Raw genomic sequence first — 22774 nt, 5'->3', positions numbered from 1 at the left:
ATTTGTAGGGCTGCATGCCCTAGGCCCTGTGACTTTTCCTGCATAACTGTTTTTTTGAGGCAGGGCTTCATATGTCCTATCCTTGAACCCATGTGGATCTGAAGATGACATTGAACTCCCGTTTGGTCTTCCTGCTCCATGTCCATGGTGGCCGGGATTACAGGTGTGAGCTGAGCTGCCACACTCCACTCACTGGTTTGTTGTTGTCTACTTTTTCAAGACAAGGGTTTCTCTGTGTAGCCCTGGCTGTCCTGGAACTCTTCTGTAGACCAAGCTGCCCTCAAACTCAGAGATCTGCCTGCTTCTGCCTCCCAAGGTGTTGGAAATGTATGCCATCTTCAACATTTTTTAAATCCAAAGTGAAAAGCATTATTAAATTAGTAAATCTGAACTTCTTGGTACTCTTGGGCAGGCTACCTATGTAAGGTATGAGAAAGCCAGTTGGAAAGGCTGGCTGCATGGCTCCACCTATTTATATATTTAATTCCTTGTCTCCCCTCCCTCCTCCCAACCCCCCACATATACACTCAAGGCCATGACTATCAGAGGACATTCTGTCTCTGCAGACCTGGGCCCAGGCAGTCCCAAGGTGTCATCCATAGCTCTTCCCATCCAGGAGTCATCAGGGCCTATGGCTGGCTGTTCTCCCAGCTTAGCTCCAGGAAGCATCAGGGTCTATGGCTGACTGTTCTCCCAGTTTAGCACTTGCCCACAGCTTCCCTCCCAGTTGAGGAGGGAGGAGTGAGATGATATGGGGGTCGGGGGAGGCAGGCTCCAGGCCTCCAGTTCAGCCATAATCTCTCTGCTGACAGAAACAACTTTTTATCTCAAAGTTCCTTGGCTTATGGTCACCCGAGGTCTCCAGTATCTGAGATGGAAGCCACAAGCCAGATCCTGCACACACGGGTAACCTAGGTCTTGCCCCTGGAAATACTCTCCCTCCTTACAGTCCCTGCAGAGCAGCCTTATGAGAAACAGCAAGGCACCATCACAGTGCTGCTAATCTAAGCTTTTATTGCACAAGACGCTTCGGGCTAGGGAGGTGGAAATGAGGAACTCCCAAAGCTATCCAGTCAAGACTCAGTTTGGTGGAGACTGAAGCACAAGCAATAGGGATCTCACTTGGAAGGGAGAAAAGGTGAGCTTCAGACGGTTGTCCTGGAGGGAAAGGTGACCAGTGGGGTCTCGCTGCTCCAGGAGGTCACAACTAGATGGAGAACAGGAGAGGCCATAAGGACCGACAAAGGCAGGACTCCCACCTCTACCTCTACCGTGTCTCCACTCACAGGGTGGCCTCCTGAACAGGCAACGACGTGTGCAGCCAGCAGTCCACATGGCTGCCATGAGCCTCATACAGCCTTAGAACCAGTGTGCGGTGCTGATGGCACCTCTCAGCCTGGTGGAGGAAGGCAGGACAGTGGGCAGGGCCAAGAACTTGTGCATCCCAGGAGCCTCCCCAGTCTATTCTGCCCTTGCCTGCTTGATGGTCTCCAACACTACTGCTGGTGAAGACACAGAAAAGGCACTCCAGGTGGTGTCAGGGGCTGGGCCTGGAGCCGGCAGTGCCAGCAGGGGAAAGTTGAGGTTGTAGGCAGCATGGATGACACCAGCTTCTTGGAAGGAGCCTGGGATATGACCAGAAAGAAACACATGTGGACAGTGGGAGCTCCCCGTGGTACCTCTGGAGGGGACTGGGGCTGGGCTGCCTCCATTTACCCCGATGCCTCGGTTTACCCCTTACCTCAGGAAAGGGCACAAAGGTGGTCAAGAGCCATAGAGGGGCCCTGCTACACTGGTACATACCCTTGTGTGGCATCAAAGCGTAAGTGAATTCATGGCGCCCCATGTCAGCAGTAGCATCTGGAGCCTTAGGTGCACGCAACCTGGAGTGGGTGGGAGAGATGAGGGGCTGGAGTTCCAGCACAGGAAGCTCCCACAAACCCCAGCCAGTCCTGAACCCAGCGGGCACCGCACTCACAGTGAGAGGCTGAGGACGTTGCCTCGTACTGATGCTCCATACTTGCAGTTGTTGAGCAGGGCCAGCCCAAAGTCACACTCTGACAGATCTATCCAGCGGTGAGCCCACACCTGAAGGGCAGATCCAAGGCCTATGAGTGGCTGCATCCCAGAGCCCTTTTCAGTTGGGCGATAGTAAGTTCTAGAGCCCATGGTTGCATTCTAGCTGCCACTCAAGGAAGCTTGGGGCATGTCATCCCATCTGTCTGCCTGCTTCCTCATCTGTGAAACGGTAATGGTGGCTATATAGTACCAAACCAAAGTAAAGCAGGTAGCAAATGCCTGGCCCATGTTAGAGAGCACAGGTGTCAGTCATTGTTTCCCTCTTGTCCTCAACCCACAAACAGTCTCTCCCCAGACAGGGACGAGTCCAAGCCCCACCCAGTCCCCATGTCAGACCTCATAGCGAGCCCAGTCCCAAGAGGTGTTGTTATGCGTCGGCCTCTGGAGGTGCCCAAACTGGATCTCATAGGTAGCCTGGGGGCTCCGTATTCTAGCAGGGAACTCCACCTTCAGGAACTTGTGGGCCTCGTGCCAGTGCACCTGAAGTGGGGGACAGAGGGTGGGGACAAGAGAAGGACCTCAGGCCTCCTCACCAGCCACACCCGGGAAAGATGGCCACTACCCTGCCATTTCTACCTCAGTGTGGAAGCGGACATAGGGGCAGCCGACATCTAGCACAACCTCCTGGCTGAGCCGACTGCTGGGGCTGATCTGGAGCAGGAACCAGGCACTGCCCCGGAGGCCACCTTCAGTGCCCACTGCCAGGGTCCCTGCCTGGCCAGGCACAGGCTTCCTGTGGGATGAAGGTGGGTGGCACTAAGCCAGAGAAGCGTGCATACACAGCCACCCCCAGGTCCTGCCCAAGAAGTACCGTGTTTCTAGATGGTAGTCCATGACATCCCATGCATCCCAGTACAATGGCACATCATCAAACAACACAAACTGGTTCCCCAGGGCTCCCTCAGCAATGGCTTCCCTGGAAGGACATAGGGATTGGTGGTCTCTCCAGCTATAATTGGTGAGGACAGGTTAAATAGGGCCAGGGGTCAGGGTGCTGCTAGCCCAGCCTACCCTGCTCCATGTGTGGGTTCCAGTCTAGAGGTACTTGTAGACTAGACTTGGATAGTGTAGTGGCCAGGGAACAGAGGGAAGATGGTATAGTTTGGGATGAACTAGCCAGGCATGGGATTAAGAACAGTGAAGGGTTAGCACCTGCCAGAAGCCACCAGGACCAGTGAAGTAAGACAGCCAGTTGGATCCAGTCTCACCCGGATGATGCCGTTGTCCAAAGTCACAGAACCGTCAGTCTTGGAGGGGAGGGTCCTTGAGCCGAGTGAGTAGTGTTCCCCACCCCCCAGCCCAACCTAACCCTCCTAAAGCTGTGCATTGCCCCAGCCCCTAGCTCCAGACCAAGGAGAACCCCAGTCTAGGCCCCACCCCATTGGGAGCTGCTAGAACTTACCTCCTGCATCACAAACACAGGCTGCTGGGGGAGGAGGGGCTGCAGTGAAGTAGGGGTGGGAGCAGGAGCGTAGCCAATACTTGGCACTGTCACCAGGGCTGGGGACAAGGCCTAGGCATCAGTGTAGCCTCTCTGACGGTCTAGATACCCTGCTCAGGTTAAGGATAGGCTGAATGGGATAGTACATGGCTACTTCTCTCCAGATTGGGATACCCCAAGGGAAAGATTCCCTGGGGAGTAGTCTTGTCATGCTGTCTAGCCTTAGATTTTCCTGCTGCAGGACCAGCTTCCCCCTGTCAGCTCATACCTAGGCTGTGAGCCCCACAAGGCTTGGGCAGTGCCAACACTTCAGTGCGCTTCCAGGGCAGTGTGTTGATAATGAGGAGGCCCTCGGGACCTGGCTCCCCGGCACACAAGGCTGCGGCTGCAGCACTGAGAAGTGGGTTGCCATGAGAACGGATGTCTGAAGAGAGATGGGTTTGGCCATGGGTGAGCATCGGGTCTGTCCTGCTTGGCCCTGAGAGCAGAAGGACTGGTACGAAGGTTGGCCTCACCTTCATAGTAGTTCATGGCATCTTCTGCCACCAGCTGAATGCAGCTTCCAGTCACCACATCATGGAACTGGTTGAGGAGCAGGAGCCTACAGGGACCAAAGGCAGAGAGAGACAGGGAAGGCTGGGAGAGGCAGGCTACAGCAGGGCCAGAAGTCAGGTGACCAGCAGGAAGGGGTACCTGACTGACCTCCAGAGGTGCTGCAGCTGGGCTGCCGGGTATAGGAACTGGGCACTTCGGGCTAGGGCCAGGCTGCTGAGCACCTCCACGTCATGAAGAATCTGCTCACATTCTCTGTTCCCCTTCTTGAGCTGTGCCCAGGGAGGGAGGGTCACCTTAAATTCTGATGTGACCCAGGACACCGTCCAAAGCTCTCTCTTGCTCAGAACCCTTGACAGCTTCCCTGGGCCTCTCATAGAAAACTCACCTCAAGTGACCTCCCACCCAAACCCTCCTCCTCTGGAAAGGCTCTGTCCCACCCGCTGTCTGTGTTCGGGATTAACCCAGCTCTAGTGCCTCTTTTCCAAGCCTCTACTTGGAGAAGCAGCCCACTGAGCTCTAGCCCTGCCTCTCCCCAACCCTTTCCCCACAGCCTGATGCATATCAGGTATTGACTAGGCTGGTAGCCTGGCCCTGACCTGGGCATGCGTAGTGTAGGTGCCATTGTGCAGTTCCAGGAAGAGTTCTCCAACCCATGTGCACAGCTGTCCCGAGTCTCTCTCCAGTGCCGTGAAGAGCTGGCCAGGAGAAGATAGCTGCACCCTAAGGAAGACCACAAGCCTAGCTGAGAGTCCTGTAGTTTACCCTTTGTCTACAGTGCAGGCCAGAGGCCCCAACAAAGAAGCCACTCCCTAGCCAGTTCCCTAAATATAGAGCTGTACTCTGTTGGCCTCAAGCCTCTTGCTACCTCAGAACTTCCCTGCACCATATCCCCAAGGTGGAAGTTTGAAAGATGATGGGTCAGGATTGAGAGATACAAGGTCCAGTGGAGGAGTCAAACTTCATATATAAACAAAGGGCAGGCTCAAGGCAAGGGCTTGAGGGCAGAGCTACATGAAAGTGGCTGATGTTGGCTCAGGCCTGACCTGGGCAGCCCATCAGTGTTGCTCAGCCGCTTTAATCGGTCCAACATGGTCTGTGTGGGGCCACCTCCCCCATCCCCGAAGCCGAAGAGGAAGCCACTGTGGTTGGTCCGCCCCTTGTCCCGGTTGTTGGTCACAGTCTTGAGCACCTAGACGGGTAGGGACATGTCAGCCTAGGACAAGATACCCAGCCCTCTCTGAAAAGCCCAGCACCCCGTGTCCCCTCACCTCCTCCACACTGCCTTGCATTCCATATGAGTCTCCAGGTGGGAAGTGGACCAGCACTCGGGAGCCATCCAGCCCCTCCCAGAAAAAGGTATGGTGCTGCCGGCAGAGATGGGCAGGGCAGAGGCTAGAGACAGGCCTGAGGCCATGTTGATCTACATCCATGTTAGCTGTGACCCAGGCACAGGCCTACCACACTCTGGAAAGGGTTGAGTGGGCCAAGTGGGATCCAGACCCTGACCCCTGACCCCTGGGGCTTGCTTACTGGGAAGGAGTTGACCAAGTTCCAGCTCAGTTTCTGGGTCAGGAAGCGCTGGATGCCACAGCCTTGCATGATCTGGGGGAGCTGTGCTGAGTAGCCAAATGTATCTGGCAGCCAGAACTGCGGGGATAAGGCTCTCAGCTCTCAGTGGAGATGCCTCAGCCTCAGCCAAGTCCCCGTGTCCCCTGTGGATAGCCTGGTATGCCAGCTCCCAGACTACCTCAGAGCACATCTTCCCAAACTCTTGCAGAAAGAAGTTCTGGCCCTGCAGGAACTGCCTCACCATGGCCTCTCCACTGGGAAGGTTCCCATCCTGTTGGGGTCAGGGGATGGGGGGACAGGACAGCAAGACAGTTGGAGTTAGCACCAGACTAGACACGGGTAGGACCCTGGGCCAACTTCACTCTGTTGTGGAGGTGCAATGGGTACACTAACACAGGGTTATAACCCCAGGAAGAGGCTGTCTTGCTCATTTCAGGCTCAACTGACTAGCTGCTGGAAGATAGTACCAGGGATGGGCACTTACCATTTCTACCCAGGTGCCCCCCACAGGCACAAACTGTCCTCGGCAGGCAAACTCCTGGAGCCGGGCATGCAGACCAGGGTACTGGCTCTTGACCCATTCAAGCTGTTGTGCCTGTGGGGAACATGGGGTGGGAGTTGGGCCAGGAGTAAAGGACACTACTCACGGTCAAACATCCGGTGGCCCTGGGGGTAGCTAAAGGTAAGGGACACTCTTGGTCTTTTAGGTCCCCACTTCAAGCCCATCTGCTCCACACAGCTGCCCTCTGACCTGAGAGCAGGCAAAGATGAAGTCTGTGTTCTGCTCCATGAGCGCCACAGCTGTCGACCAGCTCCGGGCACATTTCCTCACAGTCTCCTTGAAGGGCCAAAGCCAGGCTGGGGGTGGGGGGCAGAGTGAGGAGATAACAAGGTTCCCACTCTTTGGAGATCAGCAGCCCTCCCCTGTACCCAAACCCTGACAGACCCAGCCTAAGGCTCCAGTGGGTCAGCCCAGCCCTCTTCCTGTCTAGGTCTACCCTGCAGACCTATGTGGTGCCCCTCTTGCGCTGTTACTTCATGTCCCTCCTGCAAGGTAGGAGGAGCGGGTTGGGCGGGAAGGACTGAGACCAACTGCCAGGACACAGGTACCAGGTCCTGGACGAGCCTTACATTAGGGCTCAGATTCCCCAGAGACAAAGGTACTAGAACGAGGCATAGCGTGGGCTTATCTGGGCAAGTCGTATGACCTCCAGTTGCTCCTGACCTCTAGGCCTCAGGTCCAACTTTATCAGCCCTTGTTCCATGGTCAGAAACCTTAGCTGCATCTGAATCAGTACAGCAAGGAGCTGGCTAAAAAACACACATTTCGAGGTGCAGTGGCTCACACCTGCAATCCAGCATTCAGGAAGCTGAATTGGAGGACTGCTATCAGTGCAAAACCTACCAGTGCTACATAGATAGCAAAGGCCTGGACTCAGGCACAGTAACAATGAGCAAACAAAGAACCGAAAACTCTCAAGGATCCTACAAACTCGGGCTCAAAGCTGAACACCTGACCTGGTCCCTGTGCTTGGGGGCCCCTGTGTCAACCCACTCAGCTTTCCATCATCACTTAAATCAAATGTCACTTTGCTAGGAAATCTCAGACTCCCTAACCTAGCTGGGTGCAATACCTCTTCTGGCCCCAGGTCTCATATACAGCACCACCACAGCTGGTCACTCTGCAGTAACCAGTCTCCACAACGCTACCTATCCAGTGTCTGCCACGGGGCCTCGTGAGCTATCAGCTTTTGTTGGAAGAATAAGCAAGCCACAGCCAACGGAGCCCATGATCCAATGACCCTGATTAATTTTACACAAGGGGAAAAATAAGGTCCAGAAGGCCAAAGATTACCAAGGATCATATTGCAGGTTTCAGCCACACCCAAGGCTTTAAGGGCACCTGGCACCCTAACAAACAGTGGCGCCTTACCTGTATCAATGTGACAGTGTCCCATGGCATGGATGGTATGCTGGCTTTCACCTCCATGTTGGCCAAAGAACTTGGAGGCCAGGGCTTTGGCTGCTGGGTAAGTCTCAGGCTGAGCAGGGTCACATATGTTCACTATCTGGTTGGCTGTGTGCAGGGCCTGGAAGCTGCGCTGGCTGTCCTCCCCGAGGCCCTGCATCAGGGTTCTGTACTTTAAAAGACTCCTCAAGCACTACTATAGTAAAGCTCCAGCTGGGTCTCTCAAGGGTTCTCAGCAAAGCTCCCCATTTTTAGCCCTTTACTCCTGTTGGTGCCCCAACTCAAACAATGTGCCTGGAGTAGGGATCTGGATGGGGGTGGGGCTCCAGTACCTTGGCTACACCCAGCAACAGCTCCAGGTCCACCAGGAGACTGTGGACATCCCGGTGGAACACAGCCAGTTTAGCCTGGCTCAGCTGGAACATCTTCTCCGGGTCAGGGGCTGCGATCATGCTTCCCTTCCCGGCCCCCAGAAGCCCATTGCAGGCTACTTCCACATAGAGAGTCAAGCTATAAATATAGAGAGGCAGTCTCAGGCCAGTGAACTGGCACAAGATGCTGGGAGCTTGACAAGAGTGCAAGTAGCAGGCATTCAGTTGCCCGCCCCCCCATTTACGCCCAAGACCCATTTCCCAGAGGAACCCATGGGATGTCAGGTTTAGGTGTGGGAGGATCATGGTAGAAATACCAGTTCAAACCTATGTCCTGCTGAGGAGTGTTCTGCTATGGCTAAGTTTGGATTCCTATGAGCTATACTGCCATTTAGCTTCATATTTCCAAGGCTGTCTGTACAAAGTACTCTTGGTCTTAAAGCCTTTGCTGCACAGCAAACATGTTTGGCTCTTCCAAGGCTGACTTTCAGTCCCAAGCTCCACTAGCTAATATAGTACACCAGTTCCTGGAGGCAGCACCTGAGCAGCAGGTTCCTCTGCTGGAGCTAAACTCAGCATCACTAACAGGTAGCCTTTCTGACTCCAGCCCTCCTAGTCTGGCAATAGGAGTCCTCAGTCTGTCCTCCCAGAACCTTCAGCAGTTTCATAATTTTATGACTATTTCTGTCTGCCCTTCAAGGCCACCTTACCATATTCACAGTGTTGGAGGAATCTGAAACAATATACAGTTAACACTGGGCAGTGGTGGCAGAGGCCTTTTTAATCCTAACACTTGAGAGGCAGGACAGAGGCAGATGGATCTATGAAGTCTGAGGCTCTGGTCTACAGAGCGAGTTCCAGGACATCCAGGGCTACACAGAGAAACCTTGTCTCAAAAAGATCAAACCAAGCCAAAGAAAACAAACAAACAAACAAACACGCACAGTTAGATATACACTGCAATAATCATTCATGGTAGCACCCAACTTCAATCCCAGCACTTGGGAGGAAGCAAGTAGAACTATGTGAGTTCAAGGCCCACATGGTCTACATAGTGAGTTCTAGGACAGCCAGGGCTATAGAATGGAATCCTGTTTCAAACAAAACAACAACAAAAAACAACAAATAAATAACAACAAACAGCCAAACCCAATATCTTAGCTTTTCATGGTATAGAAAACATGCTCCCTCAATATGAAATAATGGAATGTAAAGGTAGGGTGTAAAATATCAGAGAAATAATTTTCATCTAGTAAAAGGTGCTTCTGCTCAAAGAAATCTTGAGATTATGAAGACAAAGAATGGTCATCCCTGCCGGGTGGTGGTGGCACACGCCTTCAATCCCAGCACTTGGAAGGCAGAGGCGGGCAGATTTCTGAGTTCGAGGCCAGCCTGGTCTACAAAGTGAGTTCTAGGACAGCCAGGGCTACACAGAGAAACCCTGTCTCAAAAACCAAAAAAAAAAAAAAAAAAAAAAAAAAAGGTCATCCCTGGTAGAAGGATAATAGGAGTAATTAATTTCTCCATGTTCTTTTATATTTACTACGAGAAAGGAAATATTAAGATTTCATTTATGTGTACACATTTGTGTAAGTGGATGCTTACCTCCGAGGGTCTGATGCTCGCAGCCTCTCGCTCAGGACATAACTGGTCTTTTCACCTTCTTTGGTCAAACCCTGGTAGAGAAAAGAGAAGACAAGGCTTGAGGCCATTAGAAAATTCGAAGGACGAGTAAAGCCAATGGGGGTCAGATTCTGCCATCCAGTTGCCCTGCCCTGAGTCACCGATACCAGGAAACGCTAGGATAATGTAATCAGGGAACCTTGGTAGCAAGTGTTCCACCCATCGGTGACCAGCACGCAGCTTATGTTTGCTAGCAGTGGTGAAGGGACTCTGGGGAGCTGGAGCTCGGCAAGCACGGCTATGGCAGGCCTTGCCCTTCTTCCCACTTCCCTCTGCCTTGTAAAACTGCTAGATTACATCCCTAAAGCTAGCCACCACCTCATCCTAACATAGGCTTTCTTCTTGTAGCTTTATAGACTGCCATTTTCTTAGACCTTTGTCTTCTGGGACAAACACCTTTTTCCCTTCTCCCTTGCCCTCTGTCTCCTCTGTCTTTGTCTCTTATTCCCTGCCCTCTGTCCCTCTGAGACAAATCAATTTCATTTGTGCAAAGAGCCTGATTTTGGGGTATCTTGGGCTAACTTCAAGGTCCCTACAGATGGTCTTATGGGAAGGAGCTTGGGCAGAGATTAGGAGGCCTGGTTGGTGGCTTTTCTTTCTTAAGATTTATTTAATGTATGTATTACTACACTGTATGCCGTCTTCAGACACACCAGAAGAGAGCATCAGATCCCATTACAGATGGCTGTAAGTCACATATGGTTGCTGGGAATTTGAACTCAGGACCTCTGGAAGAGTAGTCAGTGCTCTTAACCACTGAGCCATCTCTCCAGCCCCCTCTGGTGGCCTTTCTACCCATGAATATATAAAAGAAAACCCCATGGAGTGAGGCAGATATATTGATACAGGTCTATAATTCTAGCTACTTGGGAGGTCCATGGTGGAGAACAACAAGATCAAGGCTACTAGCAGGGATCATTCAGCAAGACCCTTTCTCAAATTAAACGGGAGGAGGGAGATGGATTAGCTCGGTGGTGAGAACATTTGTCTAGAACTTGTGGTGGTTCTGGGTTATATTAATTAAAAAAGAAGCCCAAGGAGTTTGAGATAGATTGGCTCATCCTCAGTATTCAGTTAGGTGGGTGCCATGGAAGAGAAGAAAGTTGGATAGGGCTCTGACTTCTTTTAGGACCCAGTTACTGGACTTTGAAAGGGAAGCTGTATGGACCAACAAAGAAATTTCTTAGTTTTAAAATCTATAATGGACATAAAGTGTCATCACATAGCATTACAAAGATTAAACCTGGTATGACATTTAACATTTAACATCTGGGGAATGTGATGTGCAGTTAAAAGAAATTCATTATTCATGGGAAGATAACAATACCTTATTTTATTTTAGAATGACTTGAAGTTTCCCCCAATATATATGTACTATACACAATAAAACTAGCTTATGAAAACTGGGGGTTTATAACACTGGTGTCCAAATTCTGGTGGCTTACAACCATCTGTAATGGGATCTGATACCCTCTTCTGGTGTGTCTAAACACTGGCAATTTCCTCAGTTCCGAAATCATGAAATTACTCTGGAGACCCATTCATTCAGCTGTGGCATCTCCAAAAACCAGGCTAATCTGTGGCAGTATCTGGCTCTAAGGGAGAACACCTCACCTGGACAGGTTCCCCATCACGCCAGACAAGGCTTTCTCCATCGCTTTCCCAGCAAAGATGAACTTCCTGGCCCACCCAAACTTCAGGGATGACCAGTTCTACCCGAAACCAGCAGGTCCACCATCTGTAATAGAGCCATTTTGATGGGCCTGGGAGTGGAAACCCTCGGCCTTAAGATGTTCTCCATGCATGTGCAGCATCAGAGAAATGGGTGAAGAATAAAGGGAAAGGGGGAGGCAGCAGGGATGAAAATACTCAAGTGAAGATACCGAAGGATAAAGGAGCGTCTCTTGGGCTGGTGAGATGGCTCAGTGGGTAAGAGCACCCGACTGCTCTTCCAAAGGTCCAGAGTTCAAATCCCAGCAACCACATGGTGGCTCACAACCATCTGTAACGAGATCTGGCGCCCTCTTCTGGAGTGTCTGAAGACAGCTACAGTGTAGTTACATATAATAAATAAATCTTAAAAAAAAAAAAAAAAAAAAAAAAAGGAGCCTCTCTCAGCAGAGGGCGCCACTCAGCCATCTAGCAGACTAGGGTTTGGTCCTGGGGCGGAGCTTCGCTAAACTGGGCGTTACCCACGTGGGTCCGAAGCTGTCGCCGACCTGCGCAGGGCTGAAGTTCTGCTGCACCGCCTTCTCATAGGGAAGCCTCTCGGGCGTCAGGAAGCTGGAGAGTGTCACCGAGCAGCTGTCCCCGAAGAGCCTGGGCAGGAGCAGCTGATGGGCACATGCTTGAAGCCGCCCCTGTCCCACCCGTGAGCCAGCGGATGGCTGCGGAAACCCTCTCCCTTGGCCAAAGCCGTGAGGACTGCCTGGCAGCTCAGCAGCACAGACCAACCTCTACCGTTCGCTCCCCAGCCCCTGGCCTGTCAGTGGCGGGAACTTTGTTTCGCGGCCCGGGTGGCCACGGCCTGGGTTTCCTTCCGGAAGGGAAGGGGAGAGCGCGCGGATGTGGTCTGCGGACTCAGCAGGCCAAGGGACACACCTGCCGCGAAGGTTACAGTCGGTGAAGTAGATCGGGGACACGAACTTCTCCACCCGCTCGAAAGTGGTGCGCCAGTGCTTCAAGAATGGCGCTGCCGCCATGGCGATGAGCCTTCCCTCCCCGGAAGATCCTTGGTGCTGCCGGCTCGTTGCACCGCTTGGAACCAAAGGTTCCGGCATCCAACCAGCTTACAGACCCGAGCAGCTTTTCTGGGAACACCACGGCTTTTGCAAGAGGCTGGCTCTGGGGAGCCTCCCAGTGAAACCCAGAAGCTGAGCCTTCGCGGTTCTCACCCTCAGCCTTGCTGTCAGACAGCTGGGTAAATTATTTTTAAATACAATGGTAAGTTTGAGCTGGTGGTGTGTTTCGGTAGGGAGAGTGCTTGCCTAGGATGCACAAAGCCCTAGTTCACAGACGAGGAAGTGTAAATTGGAGTAATCTGTGACAACGTAGCGCCTTTGAGTACAGCATGAGCTACTTGGCATTCTGAAGGAAGGGTTAGGGAGGGAGCCCCTGGAAGGGCATGGGAAAGGTTTAGTTTTCCATTCTCTTCACTTACTCAAGCATTGGTAACTGCATGATATGAAAAGCGCAAGGCTACTTCGGGTGTTTTCAGAAATACAGAAAAGAGGCTCTGCACACCAGTAATCCTCCATTACATTACATGCATCACCGTTGCCCATTACCCAAATGTCCAGAATTTTGATCTAACGCAGCAGGTCAACAAATGCAAGGAAGTTTGAATGCCAAGAGCCAACCTCCAGCTTTAACGTTTGCAGGAGTCTGGGAGAAAATAATACAGGAGGAATCTAACTAGCCTGCTTTAATGGAAATAACCAGGTTTACATTCCAAATGCAGGTTACCCAGAAAAATGATCAAGTAAGAAATATACAATGCCAATTAAAATAACTTGTCAAAACTTGAGCAAAGTCCCTTGTTTTATTGGTCACAAGGACTTTTTCTCCTAAAAGGGCCCTGAAATCTTACCCTGATCTGCAGGAAGGTGCAGTACACGGTACATAGGTAGCAACTGCTAAGGCTGCTGCTGGTCAGACCCATGCTCCCCATCCTTCTAGGCCAGTAGTCTTAAGGAAATAGAGGGGGAGAGGTGAACCATAGCTGAGGAAGCCAGACTCTTTCTTCCTGGCATGCTGCCTCAGCCACTGTCCTACAGTGTTTTTCCCATTAGGCTTGATTACCTCCAAGAGTTTTCTTGTCCTATGAGAAAAACACCCTAAAAGCAGGATATGGTGACACACACCTGTATTCCCAGAATTCAGGAGTCTGAGGCAAGATTCATGAGGTTTTTGTTTTTTTCAAGACAGGGTTTCTCTGTATAGCCCTGACTGTCCTGGAACTCACTTTGTAGACCAGACTGGCCTTGAACTCTGAAATCCCCCTGCCTCTGCCTCCCAAGTGCTGGGATTAAAAGACTTGAAAACCTAGAAGTCAAATTATTTTTATGGTGGTGTTGGGGATTTTAAAAACATTGTTACAATTTATTTGGTTGGGGGTGGGACATGTGGGGTCCTAAGGCTTAGTGGCAAGAACCTTACCCAGCTGAGCCATCTCACTGACCCCAGGACTGAGGATTTTTAAATGGGAGATAAAATACCTGGTTATGACTTGCTAGGTGATGGCTGTTGAATTCTACGACAGCTAGTCTGTTGTTCAAAAAAAGTCCAACCAACCACATTTGAAGGACACCCCCCCCCCCCCAATGTTATGGATCACGTTTAAATGTAACTTTTAAGAAGTGGAGTCTAGGGCTGGTGAGATGGCTCAGTGGGTAAGAGCACCCGACTGCTCTTCCAAAGGTCCGAGGTTCAAATCCCAGCAACCACATGGTGGCTCACAACCATCCGTAACAAGATCTGGTGCCCTCTTCTGGAGTGTCTGAAGACAGCTGCAGTGTACTTACATATAATAAATAAATAAATAAATAAATCTTAAAAAAAAAAAAAAAAAAGAAGTGGAGTCTAGTGAGATGGATGAGGATACAAATAAATGCACTTGCAGCCAAGCCTGACAACCTAATTCAATTCCTGACTGACTCCAAGTTGTTATGACTTCCACACTTGCACGTTGGTGCATATGTGCGCACATACAAATAAATGTAAAAAATTTTCTTAATTTTATTTTTTGAGACAAGGTCTTTTTGTGGCCCTGGCTATCCTGAAGTTATGTAGACCAGGCTAGCTCTGAACTCACAGAGATCTGTTTCTTCCTTCTGAGTGCTGAGATTAAAGGCCCACGCTACAATTTTAAAAGCATTTGTTGGTGTATGTTGCTAAGCAATGTAAAATTCATTCCCTTAGAATTTCTACAAATACACTTGACTCTTTGGCTCAGTCTCCTGAATTGTAGCCTTATTCCCAGTAAGGGAAACTAGAACTTTGAGAGGGGAAATAGGAGCCTAGGTGTGGTGTGCCTGTGTGTGAGCACAAGAACAGGCACTCAGGGGCCATAGGGCACAGGACACAGCACTCTTGGGAGTCAGATCTTGCCTTCCACTATTGGATCCAGAGAGCAAACTTGTCAGGCTTATGTGGCAAGCACTTTTATCTATGGAGCCATCCCACTGGCCTCAATGTTGATATGTTAATTTGACAATTACAAGTACTTATTTGTTTAAAGCAAAATCCTATTTGTAACCTGGAGAAATTAAAGCCAGTCCCAACTTTACAACAGCTCTTTGGGGAGGACAAGGGACTTGTGTTACTTATTTCCTTAAGAATCAAGCTTTATTTACATTAAAAAAAAAAAAAAGGAAAAAGAAAGTAAGTTGTTGGGGGAAAGACAAGTTTTACACAAAAGTACTACAATGGTATCTCCCTTTGGTAAAAAGTGTAATAAATGTCTTGTACATCTGTTTATAGGTACTAAATCTGAAGCCACATAGTACTATGGTACACAAGAAGCTAGAGCAGTTATGCTAGCACATCAAAGCATATTTCTTTAATAAAAAATTGACAGTATGTACATTATTTACAAAAAAGAAAAACTAAGTTAAAATTGTGTGTGTGTGTGTGTGTGTGCATGTGTGTGTGTGCGTGAGAGAGAAGCTGGTGGATGGCACGAGGGCAGACTAGTAAAGAAGCAGGTACAAAACAGTCCCATGGGAGCTAAAAAGGAGGACTGACTGGAATTTGTTGAGGCTGAGAACCAGAAGAGGGAAGAAGGTGAGCTTCAAGGACTCAGAAACCAAATCCATAAGTTATTAATTCCAAAGCCAAACAGGTCTCAGATAAAATCTAACAAAGATCTTATATGTGCTCAAGTCAGGGTATCATCAAATCCAGTCTCCCCCCTCCCCTCTTTTTTGGAGGTGGGAAAAGGAGCAGTAACAAGATGCACCTCCATCCATCCAAATGGGGACAGCATCTGGTTGCTCAGGTCATAGGAAGTTGTAGTTGAGCTCTGCTGGTGTGTGCAAGCAAGCTGCCTGTCTCTGTGCTTGCATGGACTTCATTCCCTGTTGGGTCTGGGTAGTACACCCTTGGGAAAAGTGCCAGTTCCAGCTTCCTAAGGTATCCATCCATTCGCATTCCTTTTGTGTATCCTGCTGGTGCCTGGTTGCACTGGTGGCTTGAAAGGCATCTTCCTTGATTCTTCAGTGTACATGAGTACACATGCCCACACAGACACAGACACACACACATACACACACACACACACATACATACACACACACACACCTCTGAGCTACCTGCTCTGGCTCTGCAGTTAAGGGGCTTTGAATACTGTGCCGTATTTGACACGATATTTGTTGATGCTCACAAAGTGCAGAGTCTCTGTATCACAGGTGGTGGTGCAGGGTACCAGGCCCTCGAGCCCCTCACCCATGAGCCATTTGCTGGTCTCTGCTGCCATTTCCCGAGGCACATGTTCCTTGGTCCATTTATCTACCCAGGCCTGGAACCGCTGATGCAGTCGCTTGCTTACACGCTCATGGGACTAAAATGAAAGTAAAAGAGAAAGAAGAAACAGATAAAATAGGCAAATAAGCCCTTCAAATACAAAACATATTTATTTATGTATGTATTTAAGACAGAGTCTCACTATGTTGCTCTGGTTGACCCAAAACTCACTATGTAGACCAGGGCACATAGACTGGGCTAAAACTTGAGCAGCTTGCCTGCCCCGCCTCATGAGTGCTGGGATTAGACATATGCCACCTGGCCTGACGACATTTATTACTTTATTTGTACACCTGTCATTTTGCCTGAAACTGTATTTATAGCATGTATGTGCCTAATGTTTGCAGAAGCCTAAGAGGATACTGGATCCATTGGACCTGGAGTTGTAGATAGCTGAAAACTGCCTTGTGGGTTCTGGGAATTGAGTTCAGTCCTATGAAAGAACAGCCAGTGTTCTTAACCACTGAGCAATCTACCCAGTCCTCTAGAATGTTATCTTTTTAAAATGGGGGAAAGGAGAGGTTGGCAAAATAGTTCAGTGAGTAAAGGTGCCTGACACTAAGTCTAATGACCTGTGTTCCATCCTCTGAACCCAGAGAGAACAGATTCCTACAGGTTGTCCTCTGACCTATACACTCACACTGTGGCAACGCACACTCACATCAACACAAGTACACATAAACATGAATGAATATACACACAAAATAAATTGGTGGGCCTAGTGTATCTAAAGCAAAATCCAAAGCATGGCCCACTGAACTGCACTCATGTCTACAGCACTAGGCTTCAGCCACTAGCTTTATTTGACTTTTTACAAGTATGCCAATGCCTTTCCTTCTTCCCAGTCTTGCATTTTACAGATTTTGTTCCATAAAAAACACTTCTCTTGGGCTGGAAAGTGGGCTCAGTGGATAAGAGCACTGACCGCTCTTCTAGAGTTCAATTCCCAGGAACCACATGGTGGCTTACAATCACCTGTAATGGGATCTAATTCCCTCTTCTGGTGTGTTGGAAGACAATTATAGTGTATTCCTATAGATTAAAAAAAGCAAAGTAAAACAAAACAGAACCTAGAACACTTCTCCCTTCACTCTTCACATTGTTATTTTGGTTTCAGGTCTCCTGTCTGAGCTGCCACCAATGAAATCTCACATGTCAGTTTCCTAACATTTTCATTTCCTTGGTAATGCACAGAAAGATCTGCCTTAGTTTGTGATTGTATCCCAGAGCCTGCTATAACACAAGCTACATAATTAGTAAGATGGTTCTTGAAAACAGGGTTCACACAAACAAAAAATGAGAAACTGTTTGAAATGTAAACATTGGAAGTTTTTTTTTAAAAAAGTCCCACCAGGTATTCACCAGCTCATGTAGGTTAAACTATCTCCCACATGCCCACATTGACATTTTCACCCACACTCATCCTTCAAAGTGTGACATTTGTTTAGACATAAAAGAGAAAAACCATGATTGACCCAGGAACACTAAAACAGCACAGTACCAATGACTATTCTCCCCTCAGAGGCTTCAAGACACAACAGTTGTTGGTATATAAATCTTGGGGCTTTAGGTCTCAGAACCTCAAGATGATAGAGTGTGGGGAGCAGGTATTTGGGAACCATGCCAAGATGACATTGGGTATGCTGGGAAGTGTTCTACCACTGAACTATAGATCCCAACAATTTCCATTCTTTAAACCAGGAAGTCGGTGGTGCTGTTATAAGATCCTTAGCAAATGAATACATTTCCTTACACAACAAATACTTGTTCCCAGAAACAGGGATTTATATATAGAGAAAAAAATACCAGTTCTGTAGAACTGGGAGACATGCAGAGAAATTTCAGTCACCATTTCTCACCTGATGAGCTCTGAGTAGAGCAGTTCTCCGGTACATGTAGTCCTCCGATTTGATCACATATACCATCTTATACGAGTTCAGCTTGAACCTACACTCCAGCTTATCCAGGCTCTCTACATTTTCCATTGTCTTCTTGCTGTTTCCTTCTTTTCCTTCTTTTTCCTGTTGCTCTCGACCACGTTGACATTTCCGGATACGCCGCAAATTCCTACAAAGCAGAAATCCCTTTAAGTTGATAGACCATCTATATACAGATCCTCATGGCTCCTACCAAATGTGCTTTCCTTATGTGCCTCAAGAATACTTACCATTTTAGCTATACGTATATACAAATGTGCAATGGTTTCACTGAATTTACGTATATGATTACTTGAAGCTTCAACCTTGATTGCGATGCTATTCTTAAACTTTTTTAAGCACTTCAGTACACAAATTTGTCTTGTTCTCTTTAACAGCTACAGAACAAAGTATTCCAATTTATTCTCTCACTGCCTCTAAATTGGAGTTCCTCATCTAAACTGGGTTAACAAAAGATTACTTAGTCTACTTTATGTCTTTCCCAGAGATGTCCTATTTGTATCTAAAGGATGTAAGTCCGTTCACATCAGTCTCTCCAATCTCCACTGGAAATTATCAGATAGACAATTACATTATATCTTATACTTTGCTACTAAACCCACCAAGCTTAGTGTAGTGACTCAAGGCCTGTAATTCCAGTACTCAGGAAGCAGAGGCAGGGGGACTGTAAAATAAGAGATCAGCCTAGGCTACATTGAAAGACTCCATCTCCAAATATTAATGATACTGACAACAAAAAACATTGCCTGAGTAGCTATGTGTACTGGCCCCTGTAGGATAGCAAGTCTTAGGTCTGAGGACTTAGGTCTGAAACTTCTAAGATCCTACCGGGAGCAGTATAAGATCAAAACTATTTTCCTCATAGTAAAATATTATTTGCCTCTTTCCCAAAACATTTGGATTGGCAGTCCAAGAGTAATGGTGAAACAACGAGGCACAGCACAGCTACCTTGTAATCTCAGCCCTCAGGAAGCTCAGGATTAAGAGCTGGAGGCCAGCCCTGACAGTATAGATAGCCTGTCCTTAAGAGGGATGGAGAAGCTTCACCTCCTGTCCTCATGCCTTCCCCACCAAGACTTGTTTTTTGGAGACAGGGTTTCTCTGTGTAGCCCTGACTGTCCTGTCACTCTCCCCACCAAGACTGACTCTATCTTGTCTTAAACCATGAGCCAAAATATGCCCTTTCCAACACTGAGGGTGAGTGGGATAGATGCTACTATTTCTGGGGACTACAGACCATACTTAGAAACTTTTTGTTCTGACCACAGATGGACACCAAACAAAGCTGTTTTTAACTAAAGGACATGCTGAAGTAGTTACATTGTTTATAAAATCTTTTAGAAAAAAAATTTTGATTATTTTCATTTTATATTTCTAAGTGGTGTATTTGCTAATGGTGTACAAAGCTTGTAGACACTGTATATTACCATTTGTAAAGTCTTGTATTTAAAAATTTAATACCATGTGTATGTGCATGTATGTGTCGAGTCAGAGGGAATTGGCACTCTGCTTCCACCAGAGACTTTTCTGGGTATGGAATTGAGGGCTATCAGGCACGCACAATTAGCATTTTCTACCATATGGACCACCCACTTATGGAATACTTACTGTGCTGAAGAATAGAACCTACAATCTGAAAATACTCTCTATGGCTGTATACCCAAGTAAGGCTACACTTTTTTTATTTATATTAAAAAGAAATGCAAAACAAACAAATTTTTTAAAAATAGCTTTTCAGTAAGATTTATGAAAACATACTAGGCTTAGTATCTGGGTGTTTTTTGTTTTGAGACAGAGTCTGGCCTCTTAAGGATAACATTTACTTCCCAACTTCCTGCATGAGTACTGGAATTACAGCCATACACCACCACACCTGCTTTATACAGCCTAGGGGTCAAACACAGAGTTTTGTACATCCCACTGATGGCTTTTGGTTTGAATCTGTAATATGGCAAATGTAACTAGCATGATCACAATGAGTAAAAAGATTATTTTGGGAACTCAAGCCCTACCAATGCATCAAGACCTAAAGGAATGTGAATTGGAGCAGGTGAGATGGCTTAGCTGACTAGAGTTGCTGACAGGCCCATCATCAAATAGAGTCTAAGTTGTGGGACTGACTCAAAGAGCAGAAGCAGAGAACCATCTCTACAGGTTAGTTGTCTTCTGACTTCCCCCTTTGCTCTATGGCACATGCACACCTGTACTTCCTTCCTTCCCTGCCCCCCCCCAATCTCTCCCCTCCCCCCCCCTAGCTGACAGACAAATCACTGAAAACCAAAATCTGGCCTTTAACAAGTCATGCTTTTCTGGATGAGGTGGCAGACACCTTTAATGCTGACATCTGAAGGCAGAAGCAGGTAGATCTCTCGGAGTTAGGGACAGGCCTGGTCTACTAATAAGTTCCAGACGACCAGGGCTATAGTTAAGCGCTGTCTCAAAAACCCAAACAAAGTCATGCTTACTCTGCCTTTCTTTGTAAAAGTGTATTATTAAACTCATCAATATTTGTTTTGTATTTTTTCTCTTTTTTTTTTGCTTTGTATTTTAAATTAGAAAAAAAATTCATGTTTTTTTTTGTTTTTTTGGTTTTTTTTTGTATTTTGGCCTCTACTGTATACTTAGAAAAGTTACCAAGTCCTTTCTAGAAGTTCATAATTAATAGGACATTGTTCTTTAATATGATTGCCTAAATCTGAGATTAGTTTGGTGAGCTCTAAACCTCATGAGAAAAATGAACTATCATGTTCAATTCAAATATTAATTTCAGATATAAACCAGTAGATACAGTTAAATGAAAAAGAAGCATGTTGTGCGCATTTGGGAAAAAAATTCAAGAAGTTAACATGAAAGTCAAAGTATGACCCTTTGTTAACTGGTCATATTTGCCATTTTAACACTAATAAGTTAAAAAAAAGATTTATTTATTTTATATATCTAAGTACACTGTCACTGTCTTCAGACACACCAGAAAAGGGCATTGGATCCCATTACAGATGGTTGTGAGCCACCTTGTGGTTGCTGGGAATTGAACTCAGGACCCCGGGAAGAGCAGTCAGTGCTCTTGACCACTGAGCCATCTCTTTAGCCTGAGGGTGTTTTGTTTGTTTGTTTTTTAAAAATGTTTTAATTATTATCTTTAAAAAAAAAAAAAAATCCTGAGATAAGGTCTCAAGGCTGGAACTCAGGATCTTTTTGCCTCTGTACTGTCAGGCAGAGGTGGCCCACGCCTTTAATCCCAGCACTTGGGAGGCAGAGGCATGTGGATTGGCCAGCCTGGTCTACAGAGAGAGTTCCAGAACAGCCAGGGCTACACAGAGAAACCCTGTCTCTGGGAGGGAGGCGGGGGGAAGTAACAACAACAACAACAACAACAACAATAAAATCCTGTTACAGGGCTGGAGCACTTACTGCTCTAAAGAAGCCCAGTTCAGTTCCCAGCATCGATGGCAGGTGGTTCACAGCCTCCTGTAACTCCAGCTCTAGGGGATCCCAGAGCTGTCCTCTGTGAGCACCTGCACTCATGTACCAATACCCCTATATACATAAATATAACAAGTAAAAATCTGTGAAATTATTGTCATACATGCCCATTTTCACTTTTCAATTAGTATGAATTCAAGTTTGTTGAGTTATTGTTATACAGTCCTTATACTTGCAAATGAAAAATAGGTTTTTGCCCTAAACTGTTAGAACTTCAATTAAGTAAAAATTAATTTCTACTGTTGCCATTTACTAACCAGAATAAAGGAAAGTGGGCTTTTATAAAAGATTTACTTTCTATGTCTGAGCGTTTTGATCCATGTATGTATGCATGCATCCATGCATGCACCATGTAAATACTTGGTGCCTGTGGTCAGAAGGGGCCATCACATTCCCTGGAACTAGATGGTTGTGAACTACGCTGTGGGAACTGGTAATTGAACCCCAGATAGTCTGCAAGAAGAAGTGCCTTTTTGAAAAAATTATTTACTTTTACTTTATTTCCTGTGCATTGGTATTTTTGCATTCTTGTACATACATCTGTGTGAGGGTGTCAAAGCCCCTAAAACTGAAGTTAAGGACAGTTGTGATCTGCCATGTGGGTTCTGGGAATTGAGCCCAGGTCCTCTGGAAGAGCAATCAGTGCTCTTTAACCACTGAGCCATCTTTCTAGCTCTGGAAAATAATTTTGATTGTAAAGTGTTTGAAAACTGTGGTGCAAAGCTTTAATCCAAATTCTCGAAGGCAAAGGCTCTGAGTTCCAAACCTTACAGGATTATATAATGAGACCCTGTGTGAAACATCAAAAACCACCCAACCAAACAAATCTCAAACTGTGGCATGATAAGAGAGTCCATGTCCATCTTACTTCAAGGGGCATGGCAACTGCTGCAGGTCTGTTAAATGGATCACTGTGTGTGTCAAACCTGGAAAGACCTTTTCTTCAGGTGCTTGCTCTCTTTCCATGCTCTCCTTGGGACTAAACCCAGTAACAAATGTAGGTTTTAGGAATTTATGATAGAGATTTTAATCTCAAAGTTTAAAGGAAAAATTCATACCCAATCCTTTTATTAGCAGGTTGTGGTTGCCAACTTGGCTACATCTGGAATTAACTAAACCCCCCCAAATGGAGGGCACACCTCTGAGGGATTTTTGCTTAATTTAA

General features: G+C 47.4%; 2 protein-coding genes and 1 long non-coding RNA gene across 11 annotated transcripts in view; 1 reads left to right on the top strand and 2 right to left on the bottom strand.

Annotated features, from left to right (window-relative positions):
• Nucleotides 1–994: 994 nt before the first annotated feature.
• Nucleotides 995–12447, bottom strand: Man2c1 (mannosidase alpha class 2C member 1). 3 transcript variants are annotated; one of them, XM_021171726.2, is made up of 26 exons: nt 12269–12447; nt 11864–11986; nt 11282–11405; nt 9590–9660; nt 7946–8123; nt 7578–7767; nt 6396–6502; nt 6129–6239; nt 5823–5915; nt 5606–5722; nt 5344–5439; nt 5119–5264; nt 4672–4795; nt 4223–4344; nt 4036–4121; nt 3789–3944; nt 3482–3579; nt 3232–3326; nt 2891–2995; nt 2656–2812; nt 2416–2559; nt 1979–2088; nt 1804–1883; nt 1477–1625; nt 1287–1396; nt 995–1207 (listed from the first exon to the last, which is right to left on the bottom strand). In XM_021171726.2, exons 1-26 carry the CDS (start codon nt 12445–12447, stop codon nt 1081–1083), a joined length of 3198 nt encoding a protein of 1065 aa, XP_021027385.1. In that variant the 3' UTR covers nt 995–1080. The 3 variants fall into 3 exon arrangements, with proteins under 3 accessions (XP_021027385.1, XP_021027388.1, XP_021027386.1); XM_021171729.3 differs by having other exon boundaries at nt 3232–3342; nt 3478–3592; nt 12269–12396; XM_021171727.3 differs by lacking the exon at nt 12269–12447 and having other exon boundaries at nt 11887–11965.
• The window catches only part of LOC110301310 (uncharacterized), a 24889-nt gene continuing 14499 nt past the window's right edge, over nt 12385–22774 (top strand). Inside the window, exon 1 of the long non-coding RNA XR_003837584.2 lies at nt 12385–12610. This is a non-coding gene — a long non-coding RNA (uncharacterized LOC110301310). The remainder of the gene's footprint in view (nt 12611–22774) is intronic.
• Sin3a (SIN3 transcription regulator family member A) overlaps nt 14993–22774 on the bottom strand; it is a 57754-nt gene continuing 49972 nt past the window's right edge. For 6 of the 7 annotated variants that reach the window (XM_029481676.2, XM_029481675.2, XM_029481679.2 and 3 more), the window contains 2 exons: nt 18049–18256; nt 14994–16226 (listed from right to left, as the gene is read on the bottom strand). In XM_029481676.2, the coding sequence (XP_029337536.1) occupies nt 15996–16226; nt 18049–18256 (439 nt within the window). In that variant the 3' untranslated portion in view covers nt 14994–15995. Of the gene's footprint in view, nt 16227–18048; nt 18257–22774 lie in introns of all 7 variants that reach the window. The other variant, XM_029481680.2, reaches the window with a different exon arrangement.

This window comes from Mus caroli, unplaced genomic scaffold, assembly GCF_978045245.1.
Source record: "Mus caroli unplaced genomic scaffold, Mus_caroli_1 scaffold_11, whole genome shotgun sequence".
Taxonomy (NCBI): Eukaryota; Metazoa; Chordata; class Mammalia; order Rodentia; family Muridae; genus Mus; species Mus caroli.
Note: the sequence above shows the minus strand (reverse complement) of the source record. Positions and strands in the feature narration are given on the sequence as shown.